At 39.7% G+C, this 15,955-nt stretch overlaps 1 protein-coding gene across 4 annotated transcripts in view; it reads right to left on the reverse strand.

Annotated features, from left to right (window-relative positions):
* The window catches only part of TRMT44 (tRNA methyltransferase 44 homolog), a 41,641-nt gene that overhangs the window by 23,847 nt on the left and 1,839 nt on the right, over positions 1-15,955 (reverse strand). For all 4 annotated transcript variants that reach the window (XR_008308764.1, XR_008308763.1, XR_008308765.1 and 1 more), the window contains exons 2-4: positions 10,307-10,424; positions 5,556-5,775; positions 102-170 (exon numbers count right to left, since the gene is read on the reverse strand). Coding sequence is in view for 1 of the 4 variants with exons in the window: in XM_053256981.1 (XP_053112956.1) it covers positions 102-170; positions 5,556-5,775; positions 10,307-10,424 (407 nt within the window). In the remaining 3 variants the exon portion in view is untranslated. The remainder of the gene's footprint in view (positions 1-101; positions 171-5,555; positions 5,776-10,306; positions 10,425-15,955) is intronic.

Genomic DNA, 15,955 nt, shown 5'->3' on the forward strand with positions numbered 1-15,955 from the left:
CAAGTCCTGAACAGAGTCAGGTTTGACTCTTGGCAAAGGTGCACTTTGTCATCACAACCACGCACTCTTAGTTTTTAACTAGACTTTCAACCACAACCTACCAGCAAATATGCAGCTATAGCAACATCCTCATATACAAACTTTTCAGGATCCGTTACTTCAGGCCATATCTACAGATAAACAAGCAAAAGTGACCAGACAATTAATTCTGAGTAATTAAAATTACTGATTATAACACACAAACATGAAAATTTTCTTCCTTTGTAGATCCAGAACTGAAGAGAGCCTCCCCAAAGATCTATTTACATCTAACAAAGATGTAAACAGAGCACAGGGCATCTTTCCATATATTTGCACCTTTTAGCATCCTAAGACAGCAGAAATAGCACTTGGTTTGGTTTAAGATAGCCTTGCAGGTCAAACAGTTGTCCGCCACTGAATCCCAATTACGTTAGCAGACAATAAGGCCATTCACAGGACCATCCTACTGGGGTCAGGGAGGGCGGGGGGGAGGGGAGGCAGGCTCCTACTTACCTTCCCCGCCACATGATCACTGATTCCCTACAGGCACCACCCATACAATCAACACTGCAGCAGGCATTGTGCTGATTCGTAGGTCAAGAGAAGGACACCCAGCCTCCAGATATCTCATAATGCTCTGCACAAGCAACATGATGCACTGTGGAAACGCTAGAGGCCAAGTCGCTTCTTCTCTCAACCATTGTTTACATAGTTGTTGACAGCCTGACTGCCCACACAACCAGACAGTGAGGGAAAAGGGCACTTCTGTGCCTTCCTACTTAACCTTTAGCCGGGGCTACCCAGCCAAGGAGCAACAGGATCTGTCCCAATCCTGGTGGTTCTGATGAGCAGTATTACCTGGGTAGGGCTGCGCTAACCCAGGCAGAGCTAGTCATGAGAATGACCTCACTGTTTCCTTTCAAGGGAACACTAGATAGAAGCAAACAGCAGTAGAATAAGGAGTTGATGAAAGGAAACTGACATTGTTTTAACACGCAAAAACAGGAAACCATTATTTTAATATGTTAAGCTACACGGGGGAAAATATATCTCCAATAGTAATACATTTTATTTCCTCTGCAGCCATATTAACTCATAACCCTGGCTGATCTTCTACAAACTTTTACTATGCATAATTAAAACAAATTGTATCACTACACTATTTGGCATATTATTAGGCACACAGGGGAACTGTAAGACATTAGTTTCTTATACTGATAAAATTAAGAGATACCAGTATGTTTATATGCAAATAACAGAATCCTATAACAAACTATATCCAAATCCTATAATTCGGATGCACTTTTGAGAGGGTGAGTGCAGGAAGAAAAGAGAACAATACACAGGTCAAGCCCACTATAAGATGGGTCCCATTTCTTGAAATGTTAAGGACAGCACACAAAAAATTGGCCCTTTTATTATACTCAGGACTCAAGATGGAGTTCTCCCACACCATCCAGAGGCCCTTCTTCAACCTATCAGTACAGGAAAAGGCAACAAGCATCACTAATCAAGAGCCAGAATTTTGCATTGAGATAGCAGCAGTTAAACCCTTTAAGTTCTTCCCAAATACAATTCATAAAGGGAAATTAAATCCCAGTATATAAATGCCTTCAATTATACATTCTCAAACAGGAGACAAGAGCACCCATCACAGAGTTTTGGCAAAGAAAAGAATGCAGGGGCAGATAGAGCTTTCTCTCCTCTCCAGCCAATAACTGAGCAGTCTGAACATCCTCTAGTCATGGAACATAGCATATGAAGAGCCTATTCAGTTGTAAATTTAGTGGCAAGCATATACAGAAGATTTCATTAGAGACATAAAGGTCACTCTCTCATGTGTGGCTCATAACGGTCATCAGAATGGCCACTATTGCAAAAAGAATCTTATCTCTGCATCTATTGGTCATCCCTCAAGAATATAAATTATATGGTGCCATTTTGGATGGGTGCTATTATAAGTCCTCCCCTCAAGTTCAAAAGGTTTTAGAAAAACACTGGTTTAGATGGTGCTCTGGTCAAAATTACTTTAACATGAAGCCTCATTTCATTTTACAGAGTCTTCAGTTAAAATGACCATCAGATTATCTGGCAACTCTAAAAAGACAGAAAAAACCTTTCCAATCCTACACACTACAACCTCTAAGAGCACATGCTAATCCATTTCCTCAGTTTAGCACAGCTCTCAGAAAAGCAAAGCTGGGGTAATCAGGTCTCTTCAATTACCAAGAGTTGGTTCACATATCCTATAGATGTGGGGAAACTCATTCTTTTGTAGTACAATGCAGTTCTCATCTGTTGTGAGATCCATGAGTTCCTGGATCTTCCTAGGACTTATGGTGGGTATGGTGCATGAGCTCCACTTTGAACTGAAAGCTGCAAAAGCAGCCACTCAGGCTTTCCCTTCAGGTCCACTTTCTATAGACGATCTGAGTCTGGGTTGGAGCATAACACCAGAGTTATTAGGGCACTACATAGCTTCACGATTCCTACCTGGGAGCCCATATCATGCTCCAAAGTAGAAAGGCTTATTAATTCTTTTCCTCGTGGTAAGGCCCCAGGTCTTGATTTTGTCACCATTGATGTATTGCGGGTTAACCTTAGTTGTTGGGTGCCCTTACTGGCTTCCCTTTTTACATACATCAATTCCACGGCCAAAATTCCCCATGATTGGGGCATAGCTATCATCATTCCAATCTACATAAAAGGCAATAGGGACGACCCTAATAATTATTGCCCTATTAGCCTATTAAGTGTTGTCAGTAAGATCTATGCCAAACATTTACTTTTAAAACTTACGGATTAGATTATGAGAATAATATTCTGGCCCCGGAGCAGGCTGGTTTCCGGGCAGGTCGGTCCACCTTGGAACATCCATGCCCTTATCCTGCAATTTTTATCTGAAAAGTATTCCACCAAGCCATCTTCTGGTCTATGTGTTACTTTTATTGACCTCAAGTCTGCTTTTGACTTAATATCTCGAGAGAGGCTCTGGCAAAAATGGTGGGATCTTGTGATAAGTAGAAGGCTGTTATAATTGATAATTGCCCTGTATTATGGTGCCCAGCTGAAAGTTCGCTGCAATGCTTTGGGGGCTTTGTCATCTGAGATTCCCACTTGCAGGGGTGTATGACAGGGCTGCATATTAGCCTCCACGTTATTCAATATCTACATCAGTTCTGTAGTTGCTCATGTCTCCATCCCTTCTATCCACTCCCCTAAAATTGCAAATAGGCACATTTCGGTTTTGTTATATGCTGATGATATGGCAATTTTATCTCAAACACCAATTGGCTTGAAACGTGCTCTCGATATTTTATCAAAATTTTGTACTCAAGAGGCTATTGAGATCAATTATCAAAAAACCAAAATCATGGTTTTTGCAAAACAGCCCAGAAAGCATAACTGGTCTATTAATGGTCATAGGATAGCCTAAGTAAACTCTTTAAATATCAAGGAGTGGTATTTCACTCTTCAGGTTCACGTAGCCCCCACCTTAAGTCCACTCTGATGACGGCTCAGCGTACTACTAATCTTATAACCTCTTTTTATTATTCGAGGGGAGCTTCTTATATCCCTGCAGCAATTAAATTATTTGTCACCAAAGTTCATCCCCAATTGTTGTATGGAGCCCAGTTAGGAACAGCTAGAAATTTCTCGTCTTTAGAAGCTTTGCAATTGAAGTTTCTTAGATCAATATTATCTTTCCCCCGCTGTGTTCCTACTGTTGTGTTGAGAAGAGAGGTGGGCTTGATTAGAATGGTAACCTGTTACTGGAGAACCATCATCCTATTTTGGTTAAAATGTGTGTTCTCTTGTGTGGGGCTGGCCTCTCTTATAAAAACTGATTCGTTCAGGTTTAAGTGGTCCACCCCGATCAGTGGCAAACTAGCATATTATGGGTTCTCTACAGAGGAAATCCTTAAAATGGGTTATTGACTGGGCCAGGAAGGAAATCAAGCAACGTATTAAAGATATAGATTTTCGGGAGGAAGTTGCTCTTTTGCCCAAGAACATCCATTTGGGCAAGCAAACAATTAGGTCTAACCCCGCAAGTTATCTGCGTCTTGTTATTGTTCCCAAATTTAGACGTGCTTTGACCTTGGCGTGTTTGGACGTCCTCCCCTCTGCTGTTTTGGAGAGTAGATTTAAAGGCACTCATTTTCCTGCCCACCTATGTCCCTGCGGTACAGGCCAAGTGGAGACCAGCGCGCATTCTATTTTATATTGTGATTTTTATAGGGATGCCCGTTTAGAATTAATTTCCCCTTTGCTGACTGATTTTACAGGGCATCCCGATGATTTTTATCTGAAATTTTTATTAGCCAATCCTGATGAGAAAGTTATTAATAGAGTGGCCAGGTACTGTTATATAATTTGTAAATTTCATTCAGGTTTTTAAATGTTTGATCTTAATATATTTGTTCTTATGTTTTCTGGTTTTCTGTGTCTGTTCTTTTTTGTGTTTTTGTAGTCTGGTCTATGACCGAAATAAAGATTGGATTGGACAGAACAAACATTCAGCCCCTAGAGAGCTCTCAGTCTTAGGAAGAGTCTGGCCCTTGGGATTCATGTGAATCTAGCAGGCTTGTTAAGAAGCAAGGTAGCTTGCTTCTCAACATCTACAAGCTCACGTCCCCACCCCCCGCATAGAGCATCTTCTTAAACCTACTGGTAAAATTCTCTCAGAAGACCTCTTTCTAAGGATGCGTGTACCCTCAAGGTAAGCTCTGTATCTCCTTATAATTTCAGTTCACAACATTTTTTAAATTGAAAAGAAGTGCAAGAAAGGTTCCTGTACAATACCAACAGTGATGTGTAGACGATGCAAGTGCCTTTTGACACATTACAGCTGTTACATGGAGTGCTGGCAGGCACGAGCTTTTCAGTGACTTCCTCACATGGGGACTGAATATTTTAAAGTGGTTCAAGGCAGGAACCAATACTGGACCTGTCTGCATATTCCCTCCCCATCAATTCAACACAAGACACTGTGCACACCGTGTTGCTGGGCGATCACTACAGTAGTCCTCCTCCTCTGTAAACTTCCTTTGACCACAGAGCTATTTGCAAAAACTAAAAGATCAAGTTGCACATTGTGAGTGAAACCTGTCCCTCTTTGCCTTAACTATAATTGGCAAGGCTGAAATGTGTGGCAAGCTGCTTGATAATCTCTGCCTCAAAGAGCTTTTGCCCAACTGTGACAATTGATATTACAAACATTAATTTCCATACTGTACAGAAATCTGTACATACTGGGTGGCATCTAGACCTTTGGTGCAGTGGCACATCAATGTCAAAAGCACCTTCTGTGCAGTCACACAAGAGATCCTGGCACAACTGTAACTGTCTTTCTGTTTATGGAAGGATCTTCTGACAACAGTGTGCTATGGCTCTCCATTGAGTAAAAAGCATTAATGAGATTTTTCAGGATGCATTCACAACTACTTTCACATGCAAGTGATTTAGAAAGGTAGCATTCTTAGGAAGTAAAAAAACTGAAAAGAATTAAAATAATCTTTTTGACCATTTACCTTAACAATCTCTTTGTATTTTTCCTTTAGATCTTGGTAAATTTTGCTGTATCTGGCCACAGAAATGAGAGAGAGCGTATTCTTAAATTCACGCTTTGTTACCTCTGTGGACCATTTAGCCAGTTTAGAGAGCAACTCACTTCCAAGCCATACTGGTTTAGGGTATAAGATTCCATCTGAAATATAGTTTTCTGGAGATGCTGATAAAATTGACACAGACCTTTACAAAACAAATAAAAATATTGAATCAGAGTAGTTCACTAAAAATATTTTTAGTTCAGTAGTTCCACAGGTCCGCTAAGCATGGCTCTATTTGTGTCTTACACTAGAACATTGATAAGTTAAAAAAAAGTAGTTTGTATAAAGTGGCTCTTTCATATTTATGGCACAACTGTGTAGATTTTAATTATGATTAAACAGAAGGCTGCATACTACTTTAGTGCAATTATCAGAACTAGATTTCTGATGTGATAATGTCTCTTGTTGCTGATGAGCAGCTGTGACTCTGGCTTGTTATATGTATGACTGATATGGGACAACCTCTGCATATCAAATCTCTCTGTAACTTGTCTGATTCTGCAAGAAAATCAAGCTTGACATTTAAAAATAAACCATATGATAAATTGTATCTGACATGTCTGGGGTGACAGCTATCAAATCTAAGCACAGTGTTGCAATCTATAGGTTTTTTTTTTTAAATAGAAAAGTACACATCTGTGAACCTGAATGTTATCAGCACATCTAAAAAATGAACCAGGAAGGAATCGGCCTGTAAAACAAATTGGATACTATGTGTCTAGAATTGATCCATGAGTGAAATGCATGACGTCATTGAGAATTTCCCTTCCAAATAAACAAACTATCATCAATACAGTGGCTCCAAAATAGAATTAAAAACAGAGAAAGGATTATGGGTGTGGTAAGTAAACTTGGATTCAAAAGATCCCATAAATAAATTGGCTACTTCTGGGGCCGTGGGGGAACCCATGGCAATCGGCCAACATTTTTGTTGTTGTTGTTAAAAGAGAAATAGTTCTTTAAACAAGCCCAATAAAGCCCATGGAGTCTTGAATATAAGATGGCTACTGTGCAATGAAAGACTTAAGAAATACTCCACATATTTGGGTAATGGTTCTGAAACAGAGTTACAGCCAGAGATAATGGGTCCACCTGGAGGATTATGAATGTTTTTGTGAATCTTGGGGAAGCATAAAAACAAGAACTCGGGGTTCATTATTTAGCAAAATATATATATATATATATTCAGCTTGAAGGACGTATCCTAAAGATAAATTTCAGATAAAGACATATAGAAGAACTGATATCTGAAGTAGGTTCCTTAGGACATAAAGTATAAAAACTAGAATCATTGATGGTGAACTTCCTGTTCATAATTTTTCTATTGTGAATGACTATTGCTCCACCTTTATCAGCTGGTTTGATAATCATAAATGGACTATTATACAACTGTTCTAAAGCTAATTTTTCTTCCCAAGTAATATTAGACCAGGGAAAGATAGAGCCCTGGTCCAAATGGTCAAGTTCTTTCAGCACCATTTTTTTCCCCAAACATGAACTGTTGGACATAAAACACAAGCAGGAGTGAACATGGAAACAGGTTTAAAGGGAGTTTAAGAAATGGCATTGCTTACAGACTGATCTTTGAATAATTCCCTGAGACATAAAGCTATGTAAACCTATGTAAATATATCCACATCTGCAAGGGGTCATATCCAGGTGTGACTATAAAAGATAGGAAAGAGTAATATCTGATAAGTTGTAAGTTAAGCGTTTCCTTTTGTTCTTGGTTTGAAGACTGTAAGAATCAGAGTGGTCATTTCTGGCCTCTTTATAACAGGATGCATCTTTAGGGTCATGCCTCCCAAGTTGACACTAAAAAAAAGACAAGCTGGACCTAGAATGTAGAGAAACAACTCTGTTCTCTGTAGAAGATGTAGCTTCATTGTGTTGAGACAAATCAGATGTGTCTTCCAATTCTGCAAATGGAACGTGTTTTGAGGTCTAGTTTGTCTAAAATCAAGGATAACTCCTATTATTTTCATTTTTGTTCCTTAATTTTTTAAAAAAACTTGAATTCTTTAATCTCTTCTGAGAACACAGTCAAATCTTTTTGTAACTGAGCAAATTTGGTTTCAAATTCTGCAGTAGCAACCTTATTCTTGACCAGAGATGTTTTATCTTCAATACAAGTCTGGAGTTCTTTGGTCTCATTGTGTGAAGTCTCTACAAGAAGAATCATAAGGTCCCGAAAACACTTGTTCAAAACTGCATCTTTTAACAAAGTTATGATTATATTGGAACATACCTGGTTCTTTATCAATTCTAAGTCCTCTAGGGACACGTTTAGATCTAAAAATAATCTAGAAGAATGGCAGCATGGAGACAGTTTAATTTTCCGTTTCTCCAAACAAAATATAGCATCCCACTAGTCTCCAGATATATTGGGACTAGAAGTAAACATAGAAGGCTGTCAAATAATGGTTCTATATATCCACTGGAAAAACTGAAGGTGTTGTCCCATTCCATGGAGGAAGCACACGGGGGCAGCGGGGGGTGGGGGTGGGGAGAGAAGCACCAACCAGCAGGAACACAGGAAGAAAACAGGAACAGCGCACTGGCAGTTTACTAAAAAGGTAGATCCTGACACATTTTGTTTACAACTATTCTTCAGGGGAAGTTATTCATAAAGCACAATGCACAACTTTTCAGCAGCTACTAGCTATCCTATCAGAAGACCAAAGATGAGGTGGGGGGTGGGGAGGCAACCACTGCAGCCAAGTATTAACTGAGCTTATCATCAAATCCAGGGTTCCAGACTCACTTACCGGTGGCACGTGCTTCTGCACTTCTAGCGAAAGCTCTGCTTGCAGGAGAGAAATTGCATCTCCTTTCTGTACCAATTCTCTACTGTGAAAAGAAGATGTGGCTTATCTTCTGCAAGCTGGGCTTTTGCAGAAACAACCAACAGCACTTTATTTATTTTTTTTCAAGTTCAAATTTTTTATTAACTTTTAACAATAATAATAACCATAACAATCATGATAAACACAATTACAAGTTGACTTCCTGCGCACCTCTCTTCGTGATACCAACTATAAGTTTTACCCTTATTGTAATATTAATTTAAAAAGAAAAACACAAATTTAAACCTTTCACCACCATTAAACTGCCCAACCTGCATTTCAAATTTCAAATCCTGCTGTAAGATCCATAGTAGGAAAATAATTCTTTAAGTAAACCAAAAAAGGTTTCCAGTCTTCCTTGAAACGTTCTAAACTTTGGTCTCTAATCAGTGTTGTAAGTTTTGCCATTTCTGCATATTCTAAAGTTTTTATCAGCCAATCTTCTTTTGAAGGCAGTTCATTTGTCTTCCATTTCTGTGCATATAATATTCTAGCCGCCGTAGAAGCATACATTAAAAAAGTTAAATTATTTGTAGAAATTGCTCCTTGTGTTATTCCTAGCAGGAAGGATTCTGGCTTCTTAGGAAATGTCAATTTAAATATCTTCTTCAATTCATTATATATCATGTCCCAATAGGCCTTAGCCCTCCCACAGGTCCACCACATATGAAAAAAAGTACCTTCAATATGCCCACACTTCCAACATTTCAACCAACAGCACTTTAGTGCTTTCTGCAAAAAAACCAAATGAGAACGGAGAGAGTACAATACACCTCTTCTTTCTCCCCATTCCCCATGGAGGATATAAGAGGTCAGTAGTAACCACAAATAATTAGGAAGTTAGGCTAAAATTTGTGGCACTATTTATGTCTTACACTTACAATAACTATTTTTAAAAATACTATTAAAGATAATAATTTTAAAATCTTGTTCATCCAGCCTAAAAAAGAGTTTTATATAATTTGAAGAGACTCGTGTTACATTTTGACCTTAGTAAAAAAAGGTATTGCTCCAGTAATACTGTGATATACAATTCTCATATAAACAGTTCATATAAACAGCTCTTCATGTATAATGAGTTTGTTTTTAACATGTTTATATTAAATACCAATCATCAGGTTACAAAGATACTGTTTCTAATAAATGAACTAAACAAACAGAAAAATTCCGTGGGTAGCATCCTTAGCACTTGTGCAAGCCATTTCCCCTGTCCCTGCAGTCCCCATAGCATCCCACACACCCCACCCCGCACAAGATGTTTCTGAGGTTTGAGGGATCCTCAGCAATGGCACATATGCAGAGGGGAGAGAAAAATGCTGTGCATATATCCCCTCCTATATTCCCTCTAACAGGGATTCCCAAATGTTATTGGCTACAACTCCCATAATCCCCAAGCAAAAGACATTGCAGCTGGGGATTCTGGGAGTTGTACTTAACATCTGGGAATCCCTATTAGAGGGAGCACTTTCGCCTCCCCATCCCACCCCCATGCACTCCATTTACTGTATCTGACACCATTGCCAAGGGCCCCATGGCCCTTGGGAATGGCTTTTTAGGGGCTGCAGAGAGGAAGAGATGGTGGGTAAAATGACTCTGTCTAGTGCAAGCACTTCTCAGGATGCTATCAAACATTTTTATTTACACACACACACACACACACACACACACACACACACAACTTCAAAGTCAGCAAAGTGTTTTGCTTAGGATTAGTATGGTCTGTCTTGAGTTCTCCTGATCTGAGGTCATAACCAAACAATACAATTATTCCACAACAGGCTTATCACAAAGACATTGGGAAAAGTGAAAAATCTTCACAGCACTCACCATTCATTATCTTTTGTGTGCAGAAGCTGAATTTGATAAACATTACACTTCTTGACCTTGTATGTTCCTTCATAGGTTTGTTCCAACGGCAAAAAGGTTACAGTCCCATTAACAATATCTGTAAACATTTACAAGCAGTATAATTTGAATTGGGTTTTTGTTTTGTTTTTTGAAAGGAAAATATACAATACAGTCATCCCTTGCCAACCACGGTTTTACCAACTATGGTTTTGAGTATATGCAAATAGGAAATTGTGACAGGTCTTGCCAACCACGACCCGAGTATCCTGGGTTGGCGAGGGTTTTTTTGGGGGGGGGGCGGGGGGGTTTCCAGAGGTTTGATCTGCTTATTCATCTTGGTGATATTACAGAATTTTTTGGTGATTTTTAGCAGGCTTCCCCCCCACCCTTTATTTTTTAGGTCTTTTGTAGCTGTAGTTCCCCTAACCCCCTGTTTCCCATTGACTTTAATGCCTCACCAACTGTGAATTTGCCAACTGCAAGGTTTTGCTGGAACGGAACCCTAACGGTTGGCGAGGGATGACTGCACTACTTGGTTTTGTATAATACTTTGGAGTTTAAAGTATTTAGCATTCATTAGTTTTGTTTTATTGTTTTAAGCTGCCTAGAGACTTTGGTAGTGTGTGGTATACAAATATTTTCAATAAATAAATAAAATATCAATGTAATCCTTACAAAAGGCTTATGATAGGCCAGCACTATCACCCCCACATTACAGATAGGAAATTGAGGCCAAGAAAGAATGACTTGCTAAACCTATTAAGTTACCTAGTAAGTTCATGGCAAAGACAAGACTCAAAGCAGGGACCTTTGATTCATAGCTTAGTCTCTTACTCATCATGCTACACCAGATAAAGTTAAAAAAAACTGACCGACAAGAGAGGAGGTTAAAACACAGTGGGCAGGTTCAGCCAACCCACAGGGCAGGAAGCAGCAATTCCTGGCAAGCACACACTCCAACAGCTCACGAGTATTCCACCCATTTCCATGTTCTCTGAATCAAGAAATGTTGGGTGGAGGATGTCAGGACCCCTCTGTCAACCCAATATTCATAACCAATATTTGAAGCTGGTTTGACAATGATAGGTGCCAGAGGCATCCCGACATTCTCTATCCAACATTTCCTGGTTCATTTCCTGGTTCAGACAGTCAGCTGAACCTGCCCAGTGTAGTAATAAAAGAGGAAGAATTCCTAGGGTCTGGATTCAGCAGAACAACAACACTGTTATGATTCTAGTAAAAACTTTTCTGTGCATAGACATTGTACCAGTTGCAGCCAAATATTTTAGAATTATGCTGGAAAGAAGGCAGACACATTCTCTATTGTTTTCTAAAACTGAAGCAAGATTGCATCTGGAATCAACTATCCTAGTGTGGTACTATTACCACCCAGCCACCCGGGCTTAACTTACAGTTTTGAGACAGTTTACAACATATCAAATCACAACACAATAGAAAACAGCAAACAAAAACAACCCACCAGTGACGTTTCCCAGAAAGTTACAAACTGGAAAAAATGTTGATGCCCTAAATAGGTTGAGATCTATTTGGCACGTCTTTGACTTCTGTACTTAGTAAACAAAACTAAAGGAGCACCACATGTTACAGTTTAAGTGGATATTGATGTTACTGAAATACTTGTAAACATGCACAGTCAGTACAGAATAGCATGCACTTTCCTTACTTGTTTACATTTTAATGGGGTAGGGGATAAAGACAATGAAAACGGTTGCAACATACTAGTATTAGCACACCCAAATACTTGTGCATGATATGTTATACATCTACCTCAAGAGAGTTTAGTTTCTCTGTTAGAAGCATTTGAACTACTGGTTCGGTTGGAGGCAAATTTGATTCAGAATTGTTTGAACCACATTCTTTCACTGAAGGATGGGTCAACCAATGAGTCGATGGGTAATGGCAACTTATCACACTTCATCCTGGTCACAAGCACAGCTAATGAAGGATTAATTAATTCTGCAGCAGCAAGAGATGTTGAAAATTAGAAACCAGCAGCAAGAGGTATTGAAAAAATAGAAGCTAGCTTCACAGTGGCTTCCTTACCACGTTCTGATCAAAGAAGGAGGTACACTTGTTGCTTCCAAGCCACTCTACAGCCCCCCCACATTGCTTTCGATGGCGGGGCTTCTCAAGTGTGATGAAGTTCTTTAGTATGAGATGGAACTCTCCTTAATAGCCATGGAGCAGCCCTGCCACCAGAAGCAGTGCAGCTGGGCTACAGAGTGGCTGAGAAGAAGGAAACATGCCTCTCCTTCGGCTCCACAGCTAACTGTGCAATATTGAAGCTGCTATATTTGCTAATCTATTCTTTTTTTGTCTTGACTGAGTGAAGATCCTCTTGCTTTCTGGGCATAATCACCAGAAAAAAAGTTAATTTCGATTTTGAAACTGTCCCATTTGCCTGGCACTGTACTGATAACCCATGTGGCATTATTTCATAAAATGTGTATTTTTAGAAATGGAAAAACTTTCATGAAAAATATACACAAATGGAAAATTTCACATCTCACATCAATGCAACCAACCAAAAAGAAAACCCCATCTTTTTATATCCCAACTACTTTAGTTTATTCCCCCCACTCCAATCCAGCTCATCTAGTCCCTGTTTAGAATATCTGCAGCTTCACATGGACTTGATGAAAAGGAGAAAGAGTTGTGTGTCATCAGTATATTGATACACCATGCAATTAATTCCCAAGTCACCTCTCACTAGTTTCATTTATATGTCAAATAGTACAGGAGACATGGTAGATCCTTGAGGACACCCAAATGATAAATACCATGGATTAGAACAGCATTCCCTCAACATCATCTTCTGCTACCAGAGGGAGCAGGTACAGCTTCCTCACCACTCAAAAATTGATGTTTGGTCATGCTTGCCAATCAGGTTTTCCTTAACTTGTTTTCAAGCTGTCATTTATTCCTCCCAACCAGGGAGTTGATCAAGCTCCTCCACCTGATGGAACAGAGTGTTTAGCAGTACCTTTGCCTTAAAATTTTAAGAATGTAACTAAGTGTGCCATACTGAGTTATGCTGGAAGTGTACAAATGTTCCAACAAAAGTGATTTCAAGTGCAGGTGATAGTAAGAAATGGAGGGATGAGTAGGCCTCAGAGCAACTGCTGGGAGGATGGGCCTTTCCTAAAAAGGAAAAAAAGCCCAGGAAGTTCAAATCAAAGGGACCAATCCATAGGACTCTGGCTCAGCTACCTGTGGCTTGTTACTTAGTCTGTATCAGGAGGGCCCCGAGGAAGCAGTGGGCTGAGCTGGACACAGGAAGGCCACAGCCTATAAGTATTAAGTTAGGACCAAGTCAGTTAAACATGTCAGGGGAGTCATTTTTTAAAAAAACCGATTGCTTGGAATCTGTGATGCCAGGTTCATGAAAACTCTCTTTTACAGTCTGTTTTATGAAAAGACAATTGTTCTTATTGCATAGCTTTTTCTTTTAATCTAATAATAAATCCTTGTTGCTGAGGTGTGCTACTCTTCATTTTGAGTCTGCCTTAGTCAACATCTTTGAAGACCTAGAACTGCTCAGCCATTTTGGGGAGGGTTTTGCCACTTTAACCTCCCCCAGGAATCTTATGTGGAAAGAGTGGTTTGTCCTACATTAAAATGAAGTGAATGGTGGCAGCCTACCGCAAATCCCTTACAGACAAGGATTCAACATCAGTGAACTCACCCCTCCTCTTCTGGCAGGAGTCATGACATCATTTAAAACTTACTGTAACTAATTTGACCATTTAAAAACATACAAACAGTACAATCCAAAGCTTGATAAACAAACATTCTAAATCAGATTTCCGTCTATTTAGAGCTTTAGAAATTTTTCCATATTTTTTCTTCCCAGAAAACCCACAGCACAGTGCAATTGTGAAGATAGAAAACGGGCCTATATACACCACCCTGAGGTCATTGGAGGAATGGCAAGATAAAAATGTAATAAAATAAACAAAATACTGAAATATCCAGCACTAACTTTGCCACAGAATACAAGTCCATCTAATGATTACTTTTTAAATTATAATATTTTTATTTCATCCTCCATCCATCAAGATCTGGGAAACATATATGGTGTTACCTCACCACATCTTATCCTCACAACTCCTCCCTGAAATAGGTTAGACTGAGAGATAGCAACTAGTCCCAATGTTACAAAATTAAATATGATTGATACAAAGTTGACACAAGCAGGAAATCAGTAAAACAACCCTCATAACATTAATTCTGAACCCAATGGAAAACATAATATATATTGCTACTTTAAACCAATGGTTCTAAAAAGTATTGGGAGAACATTTTGAATAGGTTAATTGCTAGAGGAGAACTTTTTACACAATTATTATTATTATTATTACTATTACATTTATATCCCGCTCTTCCTCCAAGGAGCCCAGAGCGGTGTACTACATACTTGAGTTTCTCTTTCACAACAACCCTGTGAAGTTGGTTAGGCTGAGAGAGAAGTGACTGGCCCAGAGTCACCCAACTAATATCATGGCTGAATGGGGATTTGAACTCAGGTCTCCCCGGTCCTAGTCCAGCACTCTAACCACTACACCACACTGGCTCCTTTTCAATCAAAACCACATTTGGTATTCTAAATATTGATGTGTGTCACACATTACAGAAGCGACAGGTAGCACCTACATTTTTATCCAATATATTCTGAAGCACCGGAAAGGAGTGTGTGTGTTGAAAAAAAAGAGTACAAACCCTACCTACCCCCAGTTGTCCAGGATTCCCAGAAAGCTCAGTGGTGGAAATGCGAGAATCTGCCTTTTACAGCAAATGTGGGGAAAGGCCCTGTATCACGGCAATAGGATACTATAATTCAAGCCCTTTCCTTATTATAATACCTGATATGCAGTGAAGCTCTTTGGACTGGACTTCCAGACAGAGGTCCAGTCCCGCACAGGCCCTGGAGGCCAAATGCTGAGGATTCAAAATGTGGTATTCTTCTGCAAGTCAGTGGGAAGTATCTTATTTAGAATCTCTTCTAAAATAAAAAATAGTGTCCCCAGTTTTCCCTGAACATATTCTGGTGTAAAAAATAATGCATTGCAGCAGCGGGGTGGGGTGAGACCTTTAGGTCCAGGCTCCAAAATGACCTAGGTGCACCTCTGCCGATATGGCATTCCTGTTCTGTTCTGGTCTTGTGGTAGCAAGCATGACTTGTCCCCTTAGCTAAGCAGGGTCCACCCTGGTTACATATGAATGGGAGACTTGATGTGTGAGCACTATAAGATATACCCCTTAGGGGATGGAGCCACTCTGGGAAGAGCAGAAGGCTCCAAGTTCCCTCCCTGGCATCTCCAAGATAGGGCTGCAGAGAGAGATTCCTGCCTGCAACCTTGGAGAAGCCACTGCCAGTCTGAGCAGACAATACTGAGCTAGATGGACCAAGGGTCTGACTCAGTATATGGCAACCTCCTATGTTCCTAACAGGTTCAGTGAGCTTTCTACACTGATACCAAAACACTCCTCTAGAGCTGATGCAGGTCCTGGCTTTTACACACCTAGGGGCCATGACAAATATTACTTTGAAGTGCTATTGCTTATTTGAATCGCAATAAAGGGCACCTTTTCATGTACTGACAACAA

This window comes from Hemicordylus capensis, chromosome 5 (genome assembly GCF_027244095.1).
Source record: "Hemicordylus capensis ecotype Gifberg chromosome 5, rHemCap1.1.pri, whole genome shotgun sequence".
In the NCBI taxonomy this organism is placed as follows: Eukaryota; Metazoa; Chordata; class Lepidosauria; order Squamata; family Cordylidae; genus Hemicordylus; species Hemicordylus capensis.